Source organism: Etheostoma spectabile, chromosome 16 (genome assembly GCF_008692095.1).
Source record: "Etheostoma spectabile isolate EspeVRDwgs_2016 chromosome 16, UIUC_Espe_1.0, whole genome shotgun sequence".
Taxonomy (NCBI): domain Eukaryota; kingdom Metazoa; phylum Chordata; class Actinopteri; order Perciformes; family Percidae; genus Etheostoma; species Etheostoma spectabile.
The window spans coordinates 10,359,918-10,377,648 of NC_045748.1; the positions used below are offsets into that span (position 1 = coordinate 10,359,918).

Here is a 17,731-nt window from a genome sequence, read left to right on the forward strand (position 1 = left end):
TAGGCGATTGTAAAGTCATACTGTTAAAGGACAAGTCCTTTGCAAAATGAACATAGGGGTTAGTGTACCGAGACTGACCGTTCTCTGGGATGTGTTTTCATGCTAATCGAATGTGACCAGTTTTATCGCAAATCGCTAAGTAGCTTATAACGCTAGTTGTCAGGGCACGGGGAAAGGTAAAAGAAATTGCTCTTTCTATACCACTAACCAGGCTCAAAATAGCAGCCCACTCCCACTGTAGCAGAATGAGGGTCCCTACATGGAAGCGTTGAGAACTTTGTAAGCGTACAGACAGTTTATCGGAAATTAGTTTAAAAAGACCGTACTGTTCACGCACACAGGCGGCGCCATCTGGGAGAACACAAAACCAGGGAACCAGTTTCCTGTGACTGTTGAGGTAATTAGCGGTTTGCTCTAAAACTGGTCACATTCGATGAGTAAGTGACCAGAGAACGGTCAGACTCGGTACACGTGTTAATAACCACCTAGGTTCATTTTGCACCGGATTTGTCCTTTTAATATTGTTTATACATGTGTGTATATATATTTTGACTGATGAGATGTTTGTTTTTCATAACGTTTCAGTTATTCGATGGTCACTTTGATACCAGTATAGGAGCTAAAGCGGAATGCAAAAGCTACGAGAGAATCGCCGAGCGGATCGGCTGTCCCCCCGAGGAAATCACATTCTTGACCGACGTCACTCGTGGTAAGATGGTTAATTACTGCAGTATGTTTGTTTAATTCTTGCTAATAATACATACTAGAATGTGTTCCTTTTAATGTGATTTATATGATTTAGTACGGTACTTGAGTTTTGCGTTATCATATTCCCATCAAGCCTCAGTTGTACTTTGGGTTTAGTTCTAATTTGCAGGGCCACACGGAAGTTTCCAACAATTTTACACAAATTAAAAAAACAAAACATCTTCACTTCAAGCATAAAAACAGTCCACTAACTTCCGCAGATTTTCATTCTGGATCATCGCTGAAAACTGTACAAAAAAAACTGCAGACTTTGTTTGGGTCTGCTGATTAGCAAATGTTGAACTAAGAGGATAAACACTACATATGCTACACATCAGCATGCTAGCATTGTGAGCATGTCAGTATGTTGTTGTTGACGTTAGCATTCAGCTTGAAGCACCTCCTCACAAAGCTGCTAGTCTTGTTAAAGGTGCCCTGTGGAGTTGTCACGTACACCAAGTTTCTGTTTACATTCGGTGTTAAGAAAACTCATTGTTTGTATCCTTAACGTCTGAAAAAGGTGCAAACAATTCTAAAAAACACATCCTGATCTGCCACACTTTTCTCAACAGACTTTATTTTGTCATTTGTGAATGAGACCCAACGGCGCTAATTGTGGTCTGGATTATTTAAAGTTTAATGGGCACAAAATGCCGAAAAAACAAACCAACAAAATGCATTTCATTTTGCAGTATAGCTCTGTTAATGTTGCATTACGTCTTTGATCCATATATCCGCTAGGGATGGGAATCAACGAAGGCTACTCGATGCAATATTATCACATTACCTATGTCATGATGTGATATTGTGATATATTGCAATTTTTTTTCCCAACTTCAAATTATGTCCCCCAACGGAAAACTTGGTCAACATGTTACATACAAAAAGTTAAACTTCTGTTTCTCACAGCTGCAGCATCTAGTGGACTGACAAAGCAAATATTATTCTAGTACCAAAAAATGAAATACTCATATGCAATGTATATAATAAAAGATTGATACTTGCCGTCTGGGTATAGACGATACAGTACAGTATTGCCTGGGCAAATATTGCAATGCTAAGCTGTATTGATTTCCCCCCCCCCCCATCCCTAATATTCACTTGTGTATTTGTCGTTTGCAGAGGCTAAAGCAGCTGAAGAAGCCGGGGTGAACGTGGTGGTGGTGGTCCGGCCTGGAAACCTGGAGCTGACGGACGACGAGAGGGCCCACTATGGCCTCGTTACGTCCTTTAGCCAACTCGAACTGACGGGACGCGCTTAACGTAGTGTGGAAGAAGACGGGGAGAACTTCTGACTGTGATCCATACTGACCTGGTCCTTCTCTTCTCTAGCCCTCCCAGCTCCCCTTCACCTCCTTCCTTTTTGCAACTCTGCTTTTGTTTGTGCCACGTTGACCGTTGAAGGAGATGCTGCTGTGACTCCAGTTAGCCACCAGTGGGGCTAACGTAGTCCCAGTGGGGCCAACCTAGTCCCAGTCTGTAAGAAGTCAATCTACACAGGTATTTTAGGATGTATGGGAACAGATCTACGTAGGAGCATCTCTCATTGGACCATTTGATTGACAGAGAAGAGAACAAAGCCTGATGGAAACTGCACGTGACCAGTGGAGTTACTTTCCCTTTTTAGATGAACCCTATTTTGGTTGCTGAACCGCTTCCAAACTTTCCAACGGTATGTGTTGTATTTCGTCACCGGTTAGTAAACATTTTCCATCCATGTAGTGTTTTTCCCCCCCTCTACACATACTGTACACACGTTGCAGATGTTTGAAGTTTTATCCAGTGGTTGAACTGTTTAACGTTGTAATGTATTAGAAAGTAGAACTACAGTATAGATGCACTCAGCAGTGCTGCTGCTGGCAGGAAGTTCTCACTTCAAACTTTCTCTTAATTAGTCTACTCAGCAGGTGAATGGTGTCTATTTAAATGTGTCATCTTCGTAATGTTGGTGTTGGAAAGTTACCCTAAATAAATTGCCAAATTGAAGATTGTGTATGAAACATAAGTAGTATGATTCAGGATTTGATCTGAAGTCTTGCTTCCAATAAATACCTTGTCTCACATAAGCCTGTCTTCTCCCTCAGTCCAAATGTTCATGTCCAAAAATACTTGACACTGTAAAGTATATTAATGAAAAAGCTTGTACATTAAACACTTTAGTGTCAATCTAAAATGGTTGAAGGGTCCAAATAACAAGTTTATCAATTATCTGTGCTGGTACTGAGCCATACAGATATTGGTTTTGGTTAAATATGCCAACATTTTTAAAGGACGTTCATTTTTACTTTCTTGCCGTCATGTCTGTACGATAACATAACGTGTTATTTAGTGAGCTTTAGAGGAGGACTTTGTTACCTTAGGACAGAGCTAGGCTAGTGGTTTCCACCCACTATGCTAAGCTAACTGGCTGCAAGCAATAGCTTCATATTTACCGTAAAGACACAAAGTGACATCAAACTTCTTGTCTGACAGCAAGAAAACAAGTGTATTTCCAACAATGTTGTATTATTCCTTTTAAAGAATGTTTGCTGGAAATAAACTTTTTTGTTTCATTTTCAAGCATAAGGTTTGGTTTGTAAAGTCAAAACAACGTGATTCTTCCCATCACGTAGACTTTTTTTTTCTTCCATCATAAACCAGGCTGTTTCCCATCTTTATGCTAAACTAAGCCACTGCTGGCTTCATCTTTCCAAAAAGACACTCCACACTATAATAAATCTACAATAACTCTAGACAGTTTTCTTTGGAAAACCCCACAGAAGAAACAGTATAAAAACTCAAAAGGTGCTAAATGTATCGACACCGAAGACTACGAAAACAACGTTGCTGGATTTTTACGGATACTGATTGTGTACTGTGCAAACTTGCATTTTGATTTATAACATCTATACATTCATACAATACCCCAAAAATAAACATACAGACGTTTGTAATGTTTAAAAAAAAGTGTTGGGAAAACTAATGTGAGTAGAGTAAAAAAAGATGGAATGAATGCATCTTAAAGTTGCTGATCCCTGCGCCACCTGAAGCTCTTTAAACGTGAGCCGTCCCTAGGTTTGGTCCGGCTGGTACCTGGATGCTTCGGAGAGCGCCTCGGACCGGCTCGCCGGACGCCCACAGCTGTCTGTGCACACGATGCCGAAGCGGTTGTGGCGAAACTCGATGGCAAAAGTGCCGATGAAGGCGATGAAGAACATGACCAGCGCCCACTGGCACTGAGCTGCCTGCATGTGGAGGCGCCGCCCCATCAGGGAGAAGTCTGCCGCCGCTGAGTTAAGGATGAGACGGGAAAACGAGGATTACAGATGATGAAAACGTAGTCTTTATCGGGATGGTTCAGGTGCCGTTGGAAATTCTGCTGTATGTCCGTCGCTTTGCACTTTTTTTGTGTTGGGATTTTAAACTCTGGTGGATTTATGAGAACTGTGGGAGCCACATATTGTATGTTGTTTATGGTCTCATTTATAATATCTATTGATTATTATATTGTGCACTTATATATTTGGGTGTAAGTGATAACGTGTCTGCTTCACCTGGGTTTTTTGGGCTTTGACAGAGAGGGGGTGAGCCTGGGAGAGAACACTTCTAACGCACTTATATCGACAAAGTAATTATACATTTGGTGACTGCAGTACTAGATGTATTTTACGTGTGGCGGAATAAATCAATACAATACAATCTCGAGCAGTGTGTTTAGGCATCCCGCGCCGCAACAAGGACTATGGTTACCTGCTCCTCAGATCTCTGCAGGGCAAATCCAGACCGCTATCTAGACTCTCCGTCCTATCGGAGTTTTCTATCACACGACTAAAACAACCTTTGACCGTACACGTTCCACCAAAACACGTTCCTTCCCCAGGCTGTTTTGCAGAGGCACCGTTGCTCTGTCCTGGGATAAAAACTGGAAACACAGAGCAACAGCTACAGAAGCTCTGTCCAAATGTGACATAATCCATCTACCAGCGCTTCTAACGCTCAGAAGTTAACACTTATTATATTAACACTATTTTATTTGTTTAATCTGTGTTAAAAAAGACAATCTTTGGACAGAGCCAGCCTAGCTGTTTCCAGTCTTAATACTATGCTAAGCTAAGTGTAGCTTCATATATTACAGTACAGACATTAGAGAGTTATTATTAAAAAATATATGCAAACTAGTTAACAATAGATATATAAATACATATTTTACATATAGAGCTGAAAATATTATTTAATTGATCTTTCATCGACGATTCCAGGATTTGCTGCTTTGAATATTTGTGGGTTTTGGATTGTTGGCCAAACAAAACAATCAATTTAAAGATCTTGGGCTTTAGGAATCTTATGATGTGCCTTTTTTTTTTTTTTTTTACATTTACTACTTTCTTCAATTTGACAAACTAAACTCAAATCATTGTCAGTCAAATTCACAACATACAGTACAGTTTGTCAGTGATTACCTGTTAAACAATACGTTCATTACACTGTTAAACCCGCCGGAGTAACAGGATACAGAGAATCATGCAGACGGTGATGGATCCAGACAACAGGAAGCGGACGATCCCGGCCTTCCTCCCTTCCTTCTTCAGATCCACTCTCAGGGTGATGTAGGACTGCACCCAGCAGTACAGCGTTCCCAGCCCAAACGTCATCAACGTGCCCAAGTTGTGGATCATCTCCTCAGTAAATAGCTAAAACCAATCAATTAGGACAATAAACTCATCAACACGTTACCGATATCCACAAACGATCTCAGCAGGGACGACACGTCCCCCGAACACTCAGAGCGCTGTCAGTTGCTCCAACGTCTAATGTCGTCACTTTACGACAGCATCACCTCATCCTCTGTTTTCTAAAACATGGATAACAACAAAAACTAATTCACCAGGATCACACACACTGCTCCTCTGCAGACGATACCGAACATCTCACCTGTTACCAGACCGCAACCCCCCCCCCCCCCCCCCCCCCCCCCATCCTCCAAGAATCCTGACACCCCCCACACCCCCCACCTGTCCCCCCCCCCCATCTCACTTTATATAAAACAAGAAAATCAGGAACTCTTCTTTTTATATTGCGCGCTGCACACACACACACACACACACACCACCCACACACACCCACACACACACACAACACACCCCACACACACACACACACACACACACCACACACACCCACACACACACACACACACCACACACCCACACACACACACACCACACACCACACCACTATTGGATTTTGCCTTACATTTGCACTATTTAGATATGTATTACTGTATTGTACATTACCTATCTTTATTTGTAAAATTACTTATCTTTTTTATCTTTATTTACCTCCATATTGATACCACACACGATTTTGTAGTGTTGATCTACTGTGCTTTTTCACAAAATATTTACACAGGTGAGAAGGCAAATCATAGAACAGTTACACACAGTTTGGTAAGATCAGAAAATGACATCATTTAACAGTAATGCAGCCTTTAAACCAGGGTAGACCGTACTTATGCCATATTACAATATCACAAAACTAAACAATATCCAGTCCTCTATCACGATATCGTATAATGTCCAATATATTGCCCATTCTATTTGTACACAACTCATCCATCCATCCATGGTCAAACACACGTGTGGTGTCAGTGGGCAGGTTACCTGGAAGTTTCCAACAAGCGTCATCCCGAGCAGCCGATGAGAAGGCCACCAGACTGCCGACTTCACCACTGATGGGTGTCCTGGTTTCAGCTGAAGGTATCGGAGGACAGCGATTAGGAACCCTGAAATAACAAACCAAAACCATGTAGTCCCATCCTGATAACAATTACTGTGTGTGTAACAAGCCTAAGACAGAACACCACATTGGTTTAGTCTTTTCATGGGATTTGTTAGCAATAAAAGTATGAACGCGTCGGTCAGACATCATGTAAATGTCTGTATTTATAGCGCTTTTCCAGTCTTAACACTAGCTCAAAGCGCTTTTACATCTACAAAGAAACATCACACACTTCATACCACTGTGGCCGGCCTGCCGTACAAGGTGCCACCTGCTCATCAGATACACTCACCACATTCACACTCCGATCGCAGCACCGTGGGCAACTCGGGGTTCAGTGTCTTGGCCCAAGGACACTTTGACAATGACTGCAGGGCCGGGAATCGACCCACCAACCTTCCGATTGGCAGGCAACCGCTCTACCACTGCACAGCCGCCCAGCTGCCCCCACATCAATGTTTGCATTTTGACATTTGTGTTTTATTATAACGACCGGGCGATCGACGGTGCTCTCACACCACAAACGCAGACAAGTTCATGACCTCGCTGAAGACCCAGCTGGCTGTTGGGGAAGTTGCCTGCAACACTGGAACGAGAAACATTTGGGGTTTGTCGCCGAAATAAGATTATTACAACATAAGGAAAGAGTGATGGTATGTACCTAGGTAGGGAGGATAAAACGATCCATTTCTTCTCCTGAAAACACACAAAATAAGATAACCCAGATAAAAAGTCATTTTATAGATGAATTGTTCGATTCTTTATGGCTGATGGAACCACTACGGTCTATTAAAACTAGATACGTTTAGGGGACCACTAAGGTCTATAAAGAGACTTCAGATATTGTTAGGGTAGGGACCACTAAGGTCTATATAAGAGACTTCAGATTATAGGGACCACTAAGGTCTATATAAGAGACTATCAGAGTACAGTATAGGGACCCACTAAGGTCTATAGAAGAGACTTTAGATACAGTATTAGGGGACCCCTAAGGTCCTTATAAGAGACTTCAGATACAGTATTAGGAACCACTAAGTCTATTAAAAGAGACTCAGATACTATTAGGGGACCCTAGGCTATATAAGACTTCAGATACGTATTATGGGGAACCACTAAGGTCTATATAGGTCAGCACAGAAGATCACCGGCTGCCCTCTCCCCTCCCTGACCGACATCTCCACTCAACCCGCTGCCCTCAGCAGCAGAGAACACTAAAGGACAGCTCCCACCCCGCGCGCTCGATCTTGAACCTTTGCCCTCAGGAAGGCGCTACAGGTGCCAGCAGAGCAGGACCAACAGACCAGAACAGTTTCTTCCCGAAGGCCATAACCACCCTGAACTCACATAGCACTGCCTCCCCCCCCACTCCACAGCCCCCCTCGGCCCCCCCGACTGTCTTCTCCATTCCGTCCGACTGGCATATTATTGTTAAACTGTTACTGTTATATATACCCTCATAGGACACTGGAATCGTGCAATTTCATTTCATACAGTGCAATTTAATACACTAACCTTTCCATTACTGTGCAATTTATTTACTTAACTTAGTACTTAATCATTTCATTCCACTGTGCATATTATTATTGAGTGTTAACACTTACCTATGCTTATTCAAGCTGATTTATATGTATCTTGACAGTCACTACCCTTTATACTTGACATTTAATTTTTGATATTTTATACTGTTATATTCTTATATTTTTTTGTCACTACACTAGACAGTCACTACACTTTATATCTTTACTTTATATTTTTTGATAATTTTACTGTTATATTTAACGTTATATCTTATATTTTTTTTTGTGTCAACACTGCAAAGGGATTGCTTTAATCTCGTTGCACAAGTACCGTGTACTTGTGTATAATGACAATAAAGGCATTCTATTCTATTCTATAAGAGATTTCAGATACAGTATTAGGGACCACTAAGGTCTATATAAAAGAACTTCAGATACAGTATTAGGGAGCCACTAAGGTGTATATAAAAGAGACTTCATATACAGTATTAGGGGACCACTAAGGTCTATATAAAAGAGCTTCAGATACAGTATTAGGGGACCACGAGTCTATATAAAAAGAGACTTCAGATACAGTATTAGGGACCACTGAAGGTCATATAAAAGAGACTTCAGATACAGTATTAGGGACCACTAGTCTATATAAAAAGAGATCTCATATACGTATTAGGGACCCTAAGGTCTATACAGAGACTTCAGATACGGTAATTAGGAACACTAGGTCTATACAAAGAGCTTCAGATACGTATTAGGGACCACAAGGTCTATATAAACATCCAAGAACCCATGTCACGGACCTTTAAGGAAATAAGAATTGTAGTTTGAGTGTTTTCTGTAGGTCTTCCAAGTAGAAGGTGCTGCAAACATGAAATCCTTTTTGAACACTCTGTCCGGGCTTGAGGTACAAATTAATTATAAAATGTTATTATTTTAATTAAGGAATTTTGTCATCGAGGTAAAATGCATTAATCGTGATTATGTTTAGGTCATGGTGCCGCCCTGTTCTTACCTGTATGTGAACCCAGGGGTGCGATCTTCTCATCCTTTACAGCTACAAAGTATCTATCAGAACAAAGAGGGAATATAATATTAAAGATGAATACAAGTTGTAGTAATACTGTATTGTACCTGTCATCTGCGTCGTTCTCTAGCGTTTTGGTCTCTTTGTTGTCCTTTGGCCTTTTTTTTATAGTATTTCCGCGTCTTTTGTAATTCTTTGCCTTTTCTTGTGGTCCTTGCGTCTCTTTGTAGTCTTTTTTTTAGTCATTTTCTGTCTTTTGTAACCTTGGTGTCTCTTGTAGTCGTCGTGTGTGCTTCTTGTTGTCATCTTTTTTGTTTATGTGTGTAGTCGTTTTGTGTCTCATGGTAGTTGCTTTGCCTTTAACTAGTCATGTTGTCTCTTGTAGTCGATTGTGCATTCTTTATAGTTGTTTTTTAAAGCCTTGTGTTCCTTTACTGACATGTTACAGGGAACAGAACTCCAATGTGCTTTTGCACTTAAGTACTCACGGCCACAGCTTCCCGCCACACCACTGCAGGGCCCGTGGCTTAGGCAGTATAGGCAAATGCTAAGGGCGCAAACCACCAGGGGCGCCCGGCCTGTGCTGTACCTGTACGTAGGTGAACCAACGTCCCGGTTTCCGGACAGTCCCTTATTTTGGCTACCTGTCCCCGCGCTGGATCTGTCCCCGAAATGTCCCCGGTTTTCACTGAAGACCCGAAATTTGAATGAAAGAAAAACGTAGCCGATAACGCACACCAACACACGCAGGCTCCAGACCGCCAGAGCCAGCGTGGCTCAAGAGTGTTTAGAAAGCCGTATTTTACGATGCTAAAAAGCACATGATTATTTGACATGGAGTCTGGTGCGTTTAGCGAACGCAATTCGCGGACTTTTATGTTTAAAAAAGGATCTTAATCTTTAACAGAAAGGTCGACCTCCTTAGAAATCCTTTCCATAATGTTGTCAAGACACTTAGAACATAATCGTGAGTCTGTTAGCAGCTAAACAAGCCCTTTTATGAACGTAAATACAAAGCTGGACAATTATCCTATTACTTACATTGCAGCGATCTCGTTTAATACTGCATCAATGTCAAAGGAAATTGTCCTCAGTAGTTTTTATTGTATCTGATTCTCAATGAGCTGTTGCAGAACAGCCTTGAGCAGTAAAGCAAAAGCGTCAGATAAATGTAGTTCAGTAAACATTACAAACAACATTACATTATGAAATATGAGACTTTTCTATCTTGAAATATTAAGACTTTCTATCTTGAAATATGATGGACTATAAGACTTTCTATCTTGAAATATTAGGAACTTTCTTATCTTGAATATTAGGACTATAAGGACTTTCTATCTTGAAATATAAGACTTTCTATCTTGAAATATAGGACTATAAGGACTTTCTAATTCTTAAATATTAGGACATTAGGACTTTATATTTGAAATATTAAGACTTTCATCTTTAATATTAGGACTTTTATCTTGAAGTATAAGGATGGTTTTTATCTTGAAATATAGGACTTTCTATCTTGAATATGAAGTACTTTTTGATCTGAAATATTAGGACTTTTATCCTGAAATATTTGGGTCCTTTTATCTTGAAATATTAGGATTTTCTATCTTAGGTGGAGTGGATGGAGTAGGAGTAGGCAGCAGGGGTGGTCTAGGATGATACCTTGGGGGGGGGTCTCAGCCCCTAATGAGAACATCTCTAGGTCTAGTGTCCCCTTTTAAGTTTTACAAAAATAAAAACATTACGTGTTTTGGAGGTAAATACGCTCTGAGCTGAAAAGTCCCCGATTTTGTCTGAGAAATCTGTCACCTTACTATAACGTCACCTTAATAAAAAACAGGCCCGATTCTTTTTACCTGCATCTAAATCTCATAATGTCAAGCGTCCTAAACTGTCTGGTGCCCAGGGAGGAAAAAAAGAAAATTAGAGAGAAAAACATGACAAAGACAGAGGTAATGTTACAGTAAAGGTATGATGATAATGATATTATTTTGTCTGTTGCAGAACAATGATCGATATAGCATTACCGTTAGCATGACATAGTTTGCTAATCAATAAATAGCGAGCGCTATCTGTTAGTTTTAACATCAGTTAACTGTACAGTGATGCAAGGGGGCGCCACCTAAAATCTTGCCTAGGGCACCAATTGTTTGGGCCGGCCTGCCCACTGCACAGATATTATATTTAGAACCTAACCCCCCAGCGCACTGTAGCCTACATATATTTTAGTAAACCGTCAAGAAAGCTTGACACGTGTGTTGTCTGTTTGTCTAACTTACACCAGCCACACCCAGCAGCAGTGAGCCCAGAGTAGACCGAGGGAGAGGCCCACGTGGCTGCTGCGCCACATCGCGACACCAGTCAGTCTGGAAGATTAACTCTGTTAAAAACGCTTTATTGTGATAGTGCAGATGTCAAAGAGAGATACCGTAAGTGAGCTAGCAGAGAACACTTAACATAAAAGGGTAGGAAACAGGTTATTCTCGTTGTGTTTAAGGAAACTGTAAATAAGGGTCGTGAACTGTCGATAAAACTGCCTTACCTGTCACCGCCCTGACGGTGTCTCTGCTCCCCGCGCTCCGGGGTTCCTGTCCGGCCTCCGCCTGACGGTGTCTCCTCGCCGCTCCGGGTTACCTGTCCGCACTGACGGTGTCTCTCCCCGCTCGCGGGTTACCTGTCCGCCTGACGGTGTTCTCTCCCGCTCGGGTTACCTGTCCGCCCTGAGGTCTCTCTCCCCGCCCGGGGTTACCTGCCGACACCGGAAGGTCCTCCTCTCCCCGCTCCGGGGTTACCTGTCCGCCCTGACGGTGCCCTCCCCCTCCCGGCGGTTACTTCCGCCCTGACGGTCTCTCTCTCCGCCCGCGGGGTTACCTGCCGCCCTGAAGTGTCTCTCCCCCTCGGTTACTTCGCGCCCGACTAGTGTCTCTCCCGCTCCGGGGTTACCTGTCCGCCCTGAGGTGTCTCTCCCCGCTCCGGGGTTCTGTCCGTCCTGAATTCTCCCGCTCCGTGGTTGCGGGTTATGTTGTAGGCTGTAAATAACGTGTACACAAACTTCCATCTACATTATCTTGCAGATAAGTCGATAGATACATTGTCGCAGCAGCTCTTTCATTGCTGGTAAACGTGTAGCAATGTCGTCGTTGTTGTTACAGCAGGTATGAGTAATGTAATCCCTGGCAAGACAGGTTTTCCGGTTTGGGTATCTGGCCTTCAAATAAAAGCGTGAAATAGTAAATAAATCCAACACTGTATACGATTATGCAGGGGTGGATTTTTTTATTACTTAAGTAAAAGTAGCTGTATCACAGTGTAAATTTACTCTGTTACAAGAGTATTTCCTGCATTCAAAATCTTCCTTTAAAGTACAATGAATAAACTAAGAGTACGCGAACGTATAAGTACAATTAAGCAGATATATAGAAGTGTATGTGTGTGTGAGCCTTAGTGTGGTACATCACATAACGTTATGCTTGCTGCTTTTCCAATGCATATTTTCACACATTATGTGCATTATTATATTAATGCCTATTGTTATGCTATTTCTTCTGCAATATGGAGCCAAACCCAAAGACTTTGACTATTAAACCTGTTATTGAGGTTGAACAGTAAGAATTTTGTGAAATGAATAATTTTCCAATTCATTTGTTGATTCATATTTTTCTTAATAATCAGAAACTGCAAATTAACTACAAAAATAATATAGTGAAAAATCATAGTAAAATGTGCAAAATATTTTGTCTCCGAAATGTGGTGGAGTATAAGTACAAACGGTCATAGAAGTAAGTAAAATTAAAAGTAGCAAGGAATTTGTACTTAATTTAGAATTTAGTCCCACGGCTTGATACACGCGACACGACCGACATTGTGGGGGGGTAGTAGAACCAGTTAAAATTAGAACAAGTGTACAAAATGATGACTACATATAAGAGCTTAAAAGTCAATGATGTTTTTTGAACGTGATAATGTAGATGTGACTGAGTGATGGTCCTCTCCATTTGCAATGTATAATTTAATTATAATTATAATTTACTCCACACCCGACAAACTGGAGATGAAAGTCCTCAAGAGTGTCTTGTATTGTGTGAGTGAATCGCTGTTGAAAGTTACTTTCAATTACTGATACATTTATAGTGATTGTCTTCAATGGTGCAAATAAAATAGTAAGTATATTGTGTATGTTTGTGAATAACCACAAGTAACAGAGATAAAAAGAAGAGGAGTATTCTGGTACAGGAGAGTATTGGTCGACAACGCACAGTCTCACCGGGTCAACCCCCGCCACTTCAGGTTTCAACAGTGAAGGGACTCTGACACAACAGTTTAATTTGAAGGGCTGTGTTGTGTTGTGAGTTGTGTAACAACTCAGTGTATACCCATCACTACACTGTGTGTATCCTTTAACAGAAAGGATAACTTTACCCTGTCCATTCCGGGTACAGACTGTATAGACCGGATAATATTCAGTTGCAGATCATCCGTATGGCTTTCTGTTGCTGGGCCTGTAAACCGATAAAGTTAATGAAATGTAAAATAATGCTACTTTGGCTCGGCGTGCTGTCCCGCCGCGCCTTTTCAACTCCCCCATGAGTGGACTTAATGTCCCGGCCACACACGATCTGACTTACTGAATGTATTCATGTTGAAAGTTCGAATTTATGCAATACTTGAAGAGTACGTTCGGATGCACACTTGTCGCCTCTGTACTGTAGGGCACCAGCTGAAACGCGCTGCTTGCGCGTACCACGAACATGCAATGGTTGTCCTCCATTTCCAGAGGTATGTTTCAGCCCTAGCCCACTTACCCTCTCTGTTGTTCGCAGGGCAAAGGGGATAGGGGTATGGTAAAAAGGGGTTAGGGGTAAGGTAGGGTACCATAGCTGGTAAGGGTAAGGTGCTGAGGGACAGTAACATATCGTGTTGGTCAGAAAAAGGCAATATTTCTGGTGTGGTTTTATTAAACCTTGGTGACATCGTGTTACTGGATCGCTTCGGGACTTTGTGCTCCGAGTGCCCCGCCACGGCTTTCAATCTCTGCAAAGGTCACACCAGTTAGAGCTGCAGCCAGATCAGTCCCTGACTTCAATATAAAACTAAAACTTTGCTGGATGATTTGCTATCACATTTATGTTCCCTTCAGGTACTGAGCCAACACTGTGTATCAACTGAACAGTTCGCATCTAATGGTTAAGATAGAGCCGCAAACGATAATCGATTGTTGGCACATACATAATCAGTACTAGGTTGATAATTGGTTGAGTCATTTTTTTTCTTAATAAAAAAGAATATTTCTGCCCTATCCAGTCTTGCTGAATGTGTATAATATTTATAGATTTCTTCTCTCCCTGTTTCAGTAACCTGACATATCTTTAACTGTGGACAAAACAAGACATTTGTAGGACGTTGTCCTTGGGCTGGTCCAGCAGTTTTCACCACGTTACAGACCAAACAACTAATCGATTACTTGAGAAAATAATCACATAAAATACCGTTAGCGCACCCTACGCTATGACTTTCCCATCCGCCTCAGCTGCGGCGGGTTATATGCTGATTGGCAAATGTACGCAGTGCTAACCCTTTAAACAGAGATGGCGAGGTATATAACGAACAGAGCGTTCGGGTCGTACGAACTGTCGTGAAAGGAGGCACATATGAGGAATTGGAGAAGCTTTAGAAACAAAATCAAGAAATAAAAGCCCTCAGCTTTCACAACTCCAGACCTTGTGGGCACCTTCATGTGGCGAACACTTTACAGATTATGCGGTTGTTTTACATTGTGCCTGCCAGTTGAATTTGCTATCTATGCTGGTTTGCAAGCACATTTTCTAGAACTATTCTAGCTACGCAGTAAAAAAAAAAAAAAAAGGATCTATGCTAAACAGCTTTGCTTAAAATCAGTAAAAAATAAAACATCAATCGGGAGACTAAGCACACTGGAGGCCATGTCTTAGGGGGTACTATCGACATTTATTCACAGGGTTAAGCAACGGTAAAATCAAAAAATGACGCAAGCATCATATTGTAAATCAATCTATTATGAAAATTCGCATGGTGTGGCCAATCTAAAGCAAGGCCTTGTTTTCCTGTTATGACATCGGTAACTGAGGGACACAAGAGCACATGCCTCGCATCGTCAGACTACTTAAGGCCTCGCTTCTGAGGTCGTTATGAGCAAAATAACTCTAAGTCCAAAACGGCCATGGTCTCGAGGGTGCGTGTTTAAAGCCACATTAAAATCCACATCTATAGCCAGTTACAATGTATCTTTTTTTAGATGATGTTAAATTCGTGCTACACACGTTTCCTTCTCAACCCACTTCCTCTTGTTTTAGCTAGACTCTGAGTCAACACTGAAAGAGAAATTATAAAAAAATGAAATAAACATTGACGTTCACATTCGACCAATGGGATTGTCATTGTCATTTTACTGATCCCACACACGTACAATATCTTGTCCAATGTGTTTCTACGTAGTGCACCAATGGTTGAATGTAATGGCCAGAGAGAGCATGAAGAGGGAGTAGAGTACTAATCAAAGTCTACTAGTACACTGTAAAAGCGAAACTATGTTTCCTTAAATGTGTTAGATTGGGACTCTGGTGTTTAAAAGGTCCCCATGCTTTGAGAAAGGTCACTTATAAGGTTTTGTTTTAAGCATGTAATATGAGTGTTGCCCAGCTCTGCCCTAGGAAAGGGAGATAGGTGTTAACCGACGCCGCTGGTATGCCTGGCTCTGCTTTGAGAAAATGAACAGCTCAGATGTGGAGCCGGCTGTGATCCCCTGTTGCCCTTATAGGTCAGTGGTCCTGCCCCGGGCTCCTCAGCTCCTCAAAACTCGCAAGACTCTGCGAAATTTCCCTTCCTAAGGAACAGCTCATTGTGGTACTGCTCTAGTGGGAGAATTTGCACGCAAGGGCTGAATTATTCTGACTAAGGCTTATATACAAGCTCACTCCAAAGAGGCACGGCATGTCATGGGACCTTAAAGCTACTGTCACAATGATTCAAGCCTCCGTTTTGCCACCACTAGATAAGCATCCCCACGAGTTGTCTAGCTAGCCAAGAGTGACACTGCAAGTGACCAAAAAATAAAAAACGCCCTAACAACTACAGGTATCTTCAGAAGAGGTTCATTATCTTCACTAGCGAGTCTGGCGGCGGGAAGTTAGGCTATGTTTCATTAGCTTCGTGCAGCAACCGCCAGTTTGCGATGGTCTTAAGTCATGTACGGACGTTCATTAATAATCCAAAAAGTTACGCACTATTATTTCAGTCACAAACAACCCACACTACAACATGATACTAGCTAATATTCCAGTAATTGTCCTGTGGCAATCGTGCGGGTTGGAGCCAACAGATTATTTACCCATGACTACAATTTATTTGATTCACCTTAACACAACTAGAAAGAAATGCCCTTAAGATGTCCTGAATTTCGCCCATTGCTTTTGTCCTAACTATTGCCAGTTATAAATTCCTTGATTCATGCTCTGCTGTATCAATATGCTAAAGAGCTGGTGCCTTGCCTTAACTTTTTCTTGCCATTTTGACAATTACTTCATATCCAATTGACGGCCTATTTGATTGAAACTTCTGATAAACAAACATTTTGTGTAAGTGTAGCAATGTTGGCAGATTAGGCTACATCCACACAAATGAGGTTTCCATTTTTAAGCTTTTCCATTCTTTTCCATTTCTTCTCTCCGTCCAAGGTTTAGCGCTAGCATGAACTAATCTCCGTCCATGTTATTTTTTTCAATTTTTGGGGGGCATTTTCCCTTTATTAAGATGGACAGCGCTGGACTGAACATGGAACGAATAGCTCTCCCATTGTGAGGCGTAGAGTCCGCCGGCCATCTCTGCGCATAATTAACCGCTTAGTCCATTATGTTACCGTAGTATATGTAGTAGTTAGTACGCAACGCAGTAACAAGGTCAAAAGAAAATCATTTTTAATCTACGTGTAGAGTCGTATGTAGCCTAAAGTGGGGATTTAAAATAAAACTAGTCTCGCCAGGGACCTAGTGTAATTATAGTTAGTTTTGTAAGATTCCTTAATCAAAGTTTTTCTTTTGGAGCCTTTATCCTTTGTGTGCGTTTGTTCACAGGCTCAGACTTACTTTCACCACTGAGTGCGACTGATGCATGTGCTTGTGTTGCGTCTTTGGTTTGCAAGCAAAATGCTATGAATGGCACAAAGAATTTAACGGGCTCTTTTCAAAATACATCACATCTCGAATTACTTACGTACCCTTGCTGCTGGGCGGGTCAAATGTAGGCTCGCGCTGTGAATACGCAGCTTGACGGCCCCAAAAAAAAACAAAAAAAAAACCATGACTGTGCACCACTCTGTCTCGCGTCCACCGGTCAAAGACTGCAGGAGGACTCATCGGCCTCTCACAAACACCACCGCCCGATTTGTTGGCCTTGCGTGCAGCACCATCTCTTGAGCATCAAGTTCATGAACGCCGATCTCCTCGGCTGAGTTGCTGTTACTACTATGTGGTGGGTGTGGCTGGCTGAGCCCGGCCTTGTAGAACCGACGCCTCGGATCACTCCTGCCATTTTTATTAAGATTCGCTCCGACAATCGGCGGGAGAGAGCGTGCAGAGAAAAAGACGTTGGTTAAAAATCAGCAGCCTAGTCATCCTTTTGCGACCTTCTCAACTACATTTACTTAGGCATGATGTCTTAC

The 17,731-nt window shown here is 41.8% G+C and overlaps 2 protein-coding genes across 3 annotated transcripts in view; one reads left to right on the top strand and one right to left on the bottom strand.

Moving 5' to 3' along the window:
• The window catches only part of enoph1 (enolase-phosphatase 1), a 6,804-nt gene extending 3,994 nt beyond the window's left edge, over positions 1 to 2,810 (top strand). Inside the window, exons 5-6 of the mRNA XM_032539200.1 lie at positions 586 to 709; positions 1,870 to 2,810. Coding sequence (XP_032395091.1) covers positions 586 to 709; positions 1,870 to 2,009 — 264 coding nt within the window. The 3' untranslated portion in view covers positions 2,010 to 2,810. The remainder of the gene's footprint in view (positions 1 to 585; positions 710 to 1,869) is intronic.
• A 753-nt stretch (positions 2,811 to 3,563) lies between these two features.
• Positions 3,564 to 17,731, bottom strand: part of tmem150c (transmembrane protein 150C) — a 21,576-nt gene continuing 7,408 nt past the window's right edge. For both annotated transcript variants that reach the window (XM_032539202.1, XM_032539201.1), the window contains exons 7-8: positions 5,240 to 5,417; positions 3,564 to 4,006 (exon numbers count right to left, since the gene is read on the bottom strand). In XM_032539202.1, coding sequence (XP_032395093.1) covers positions 3,798 to 4,006; positions 5,240 to 5,417 — 387 coding nt within the window. In that variant the 3' untranslated portion in view covers positions 3,564 to 3,797. The remainder of the gene's footprint in view (positions 4,007 to 5,239; positions 5,418 to 17,731) is intronic.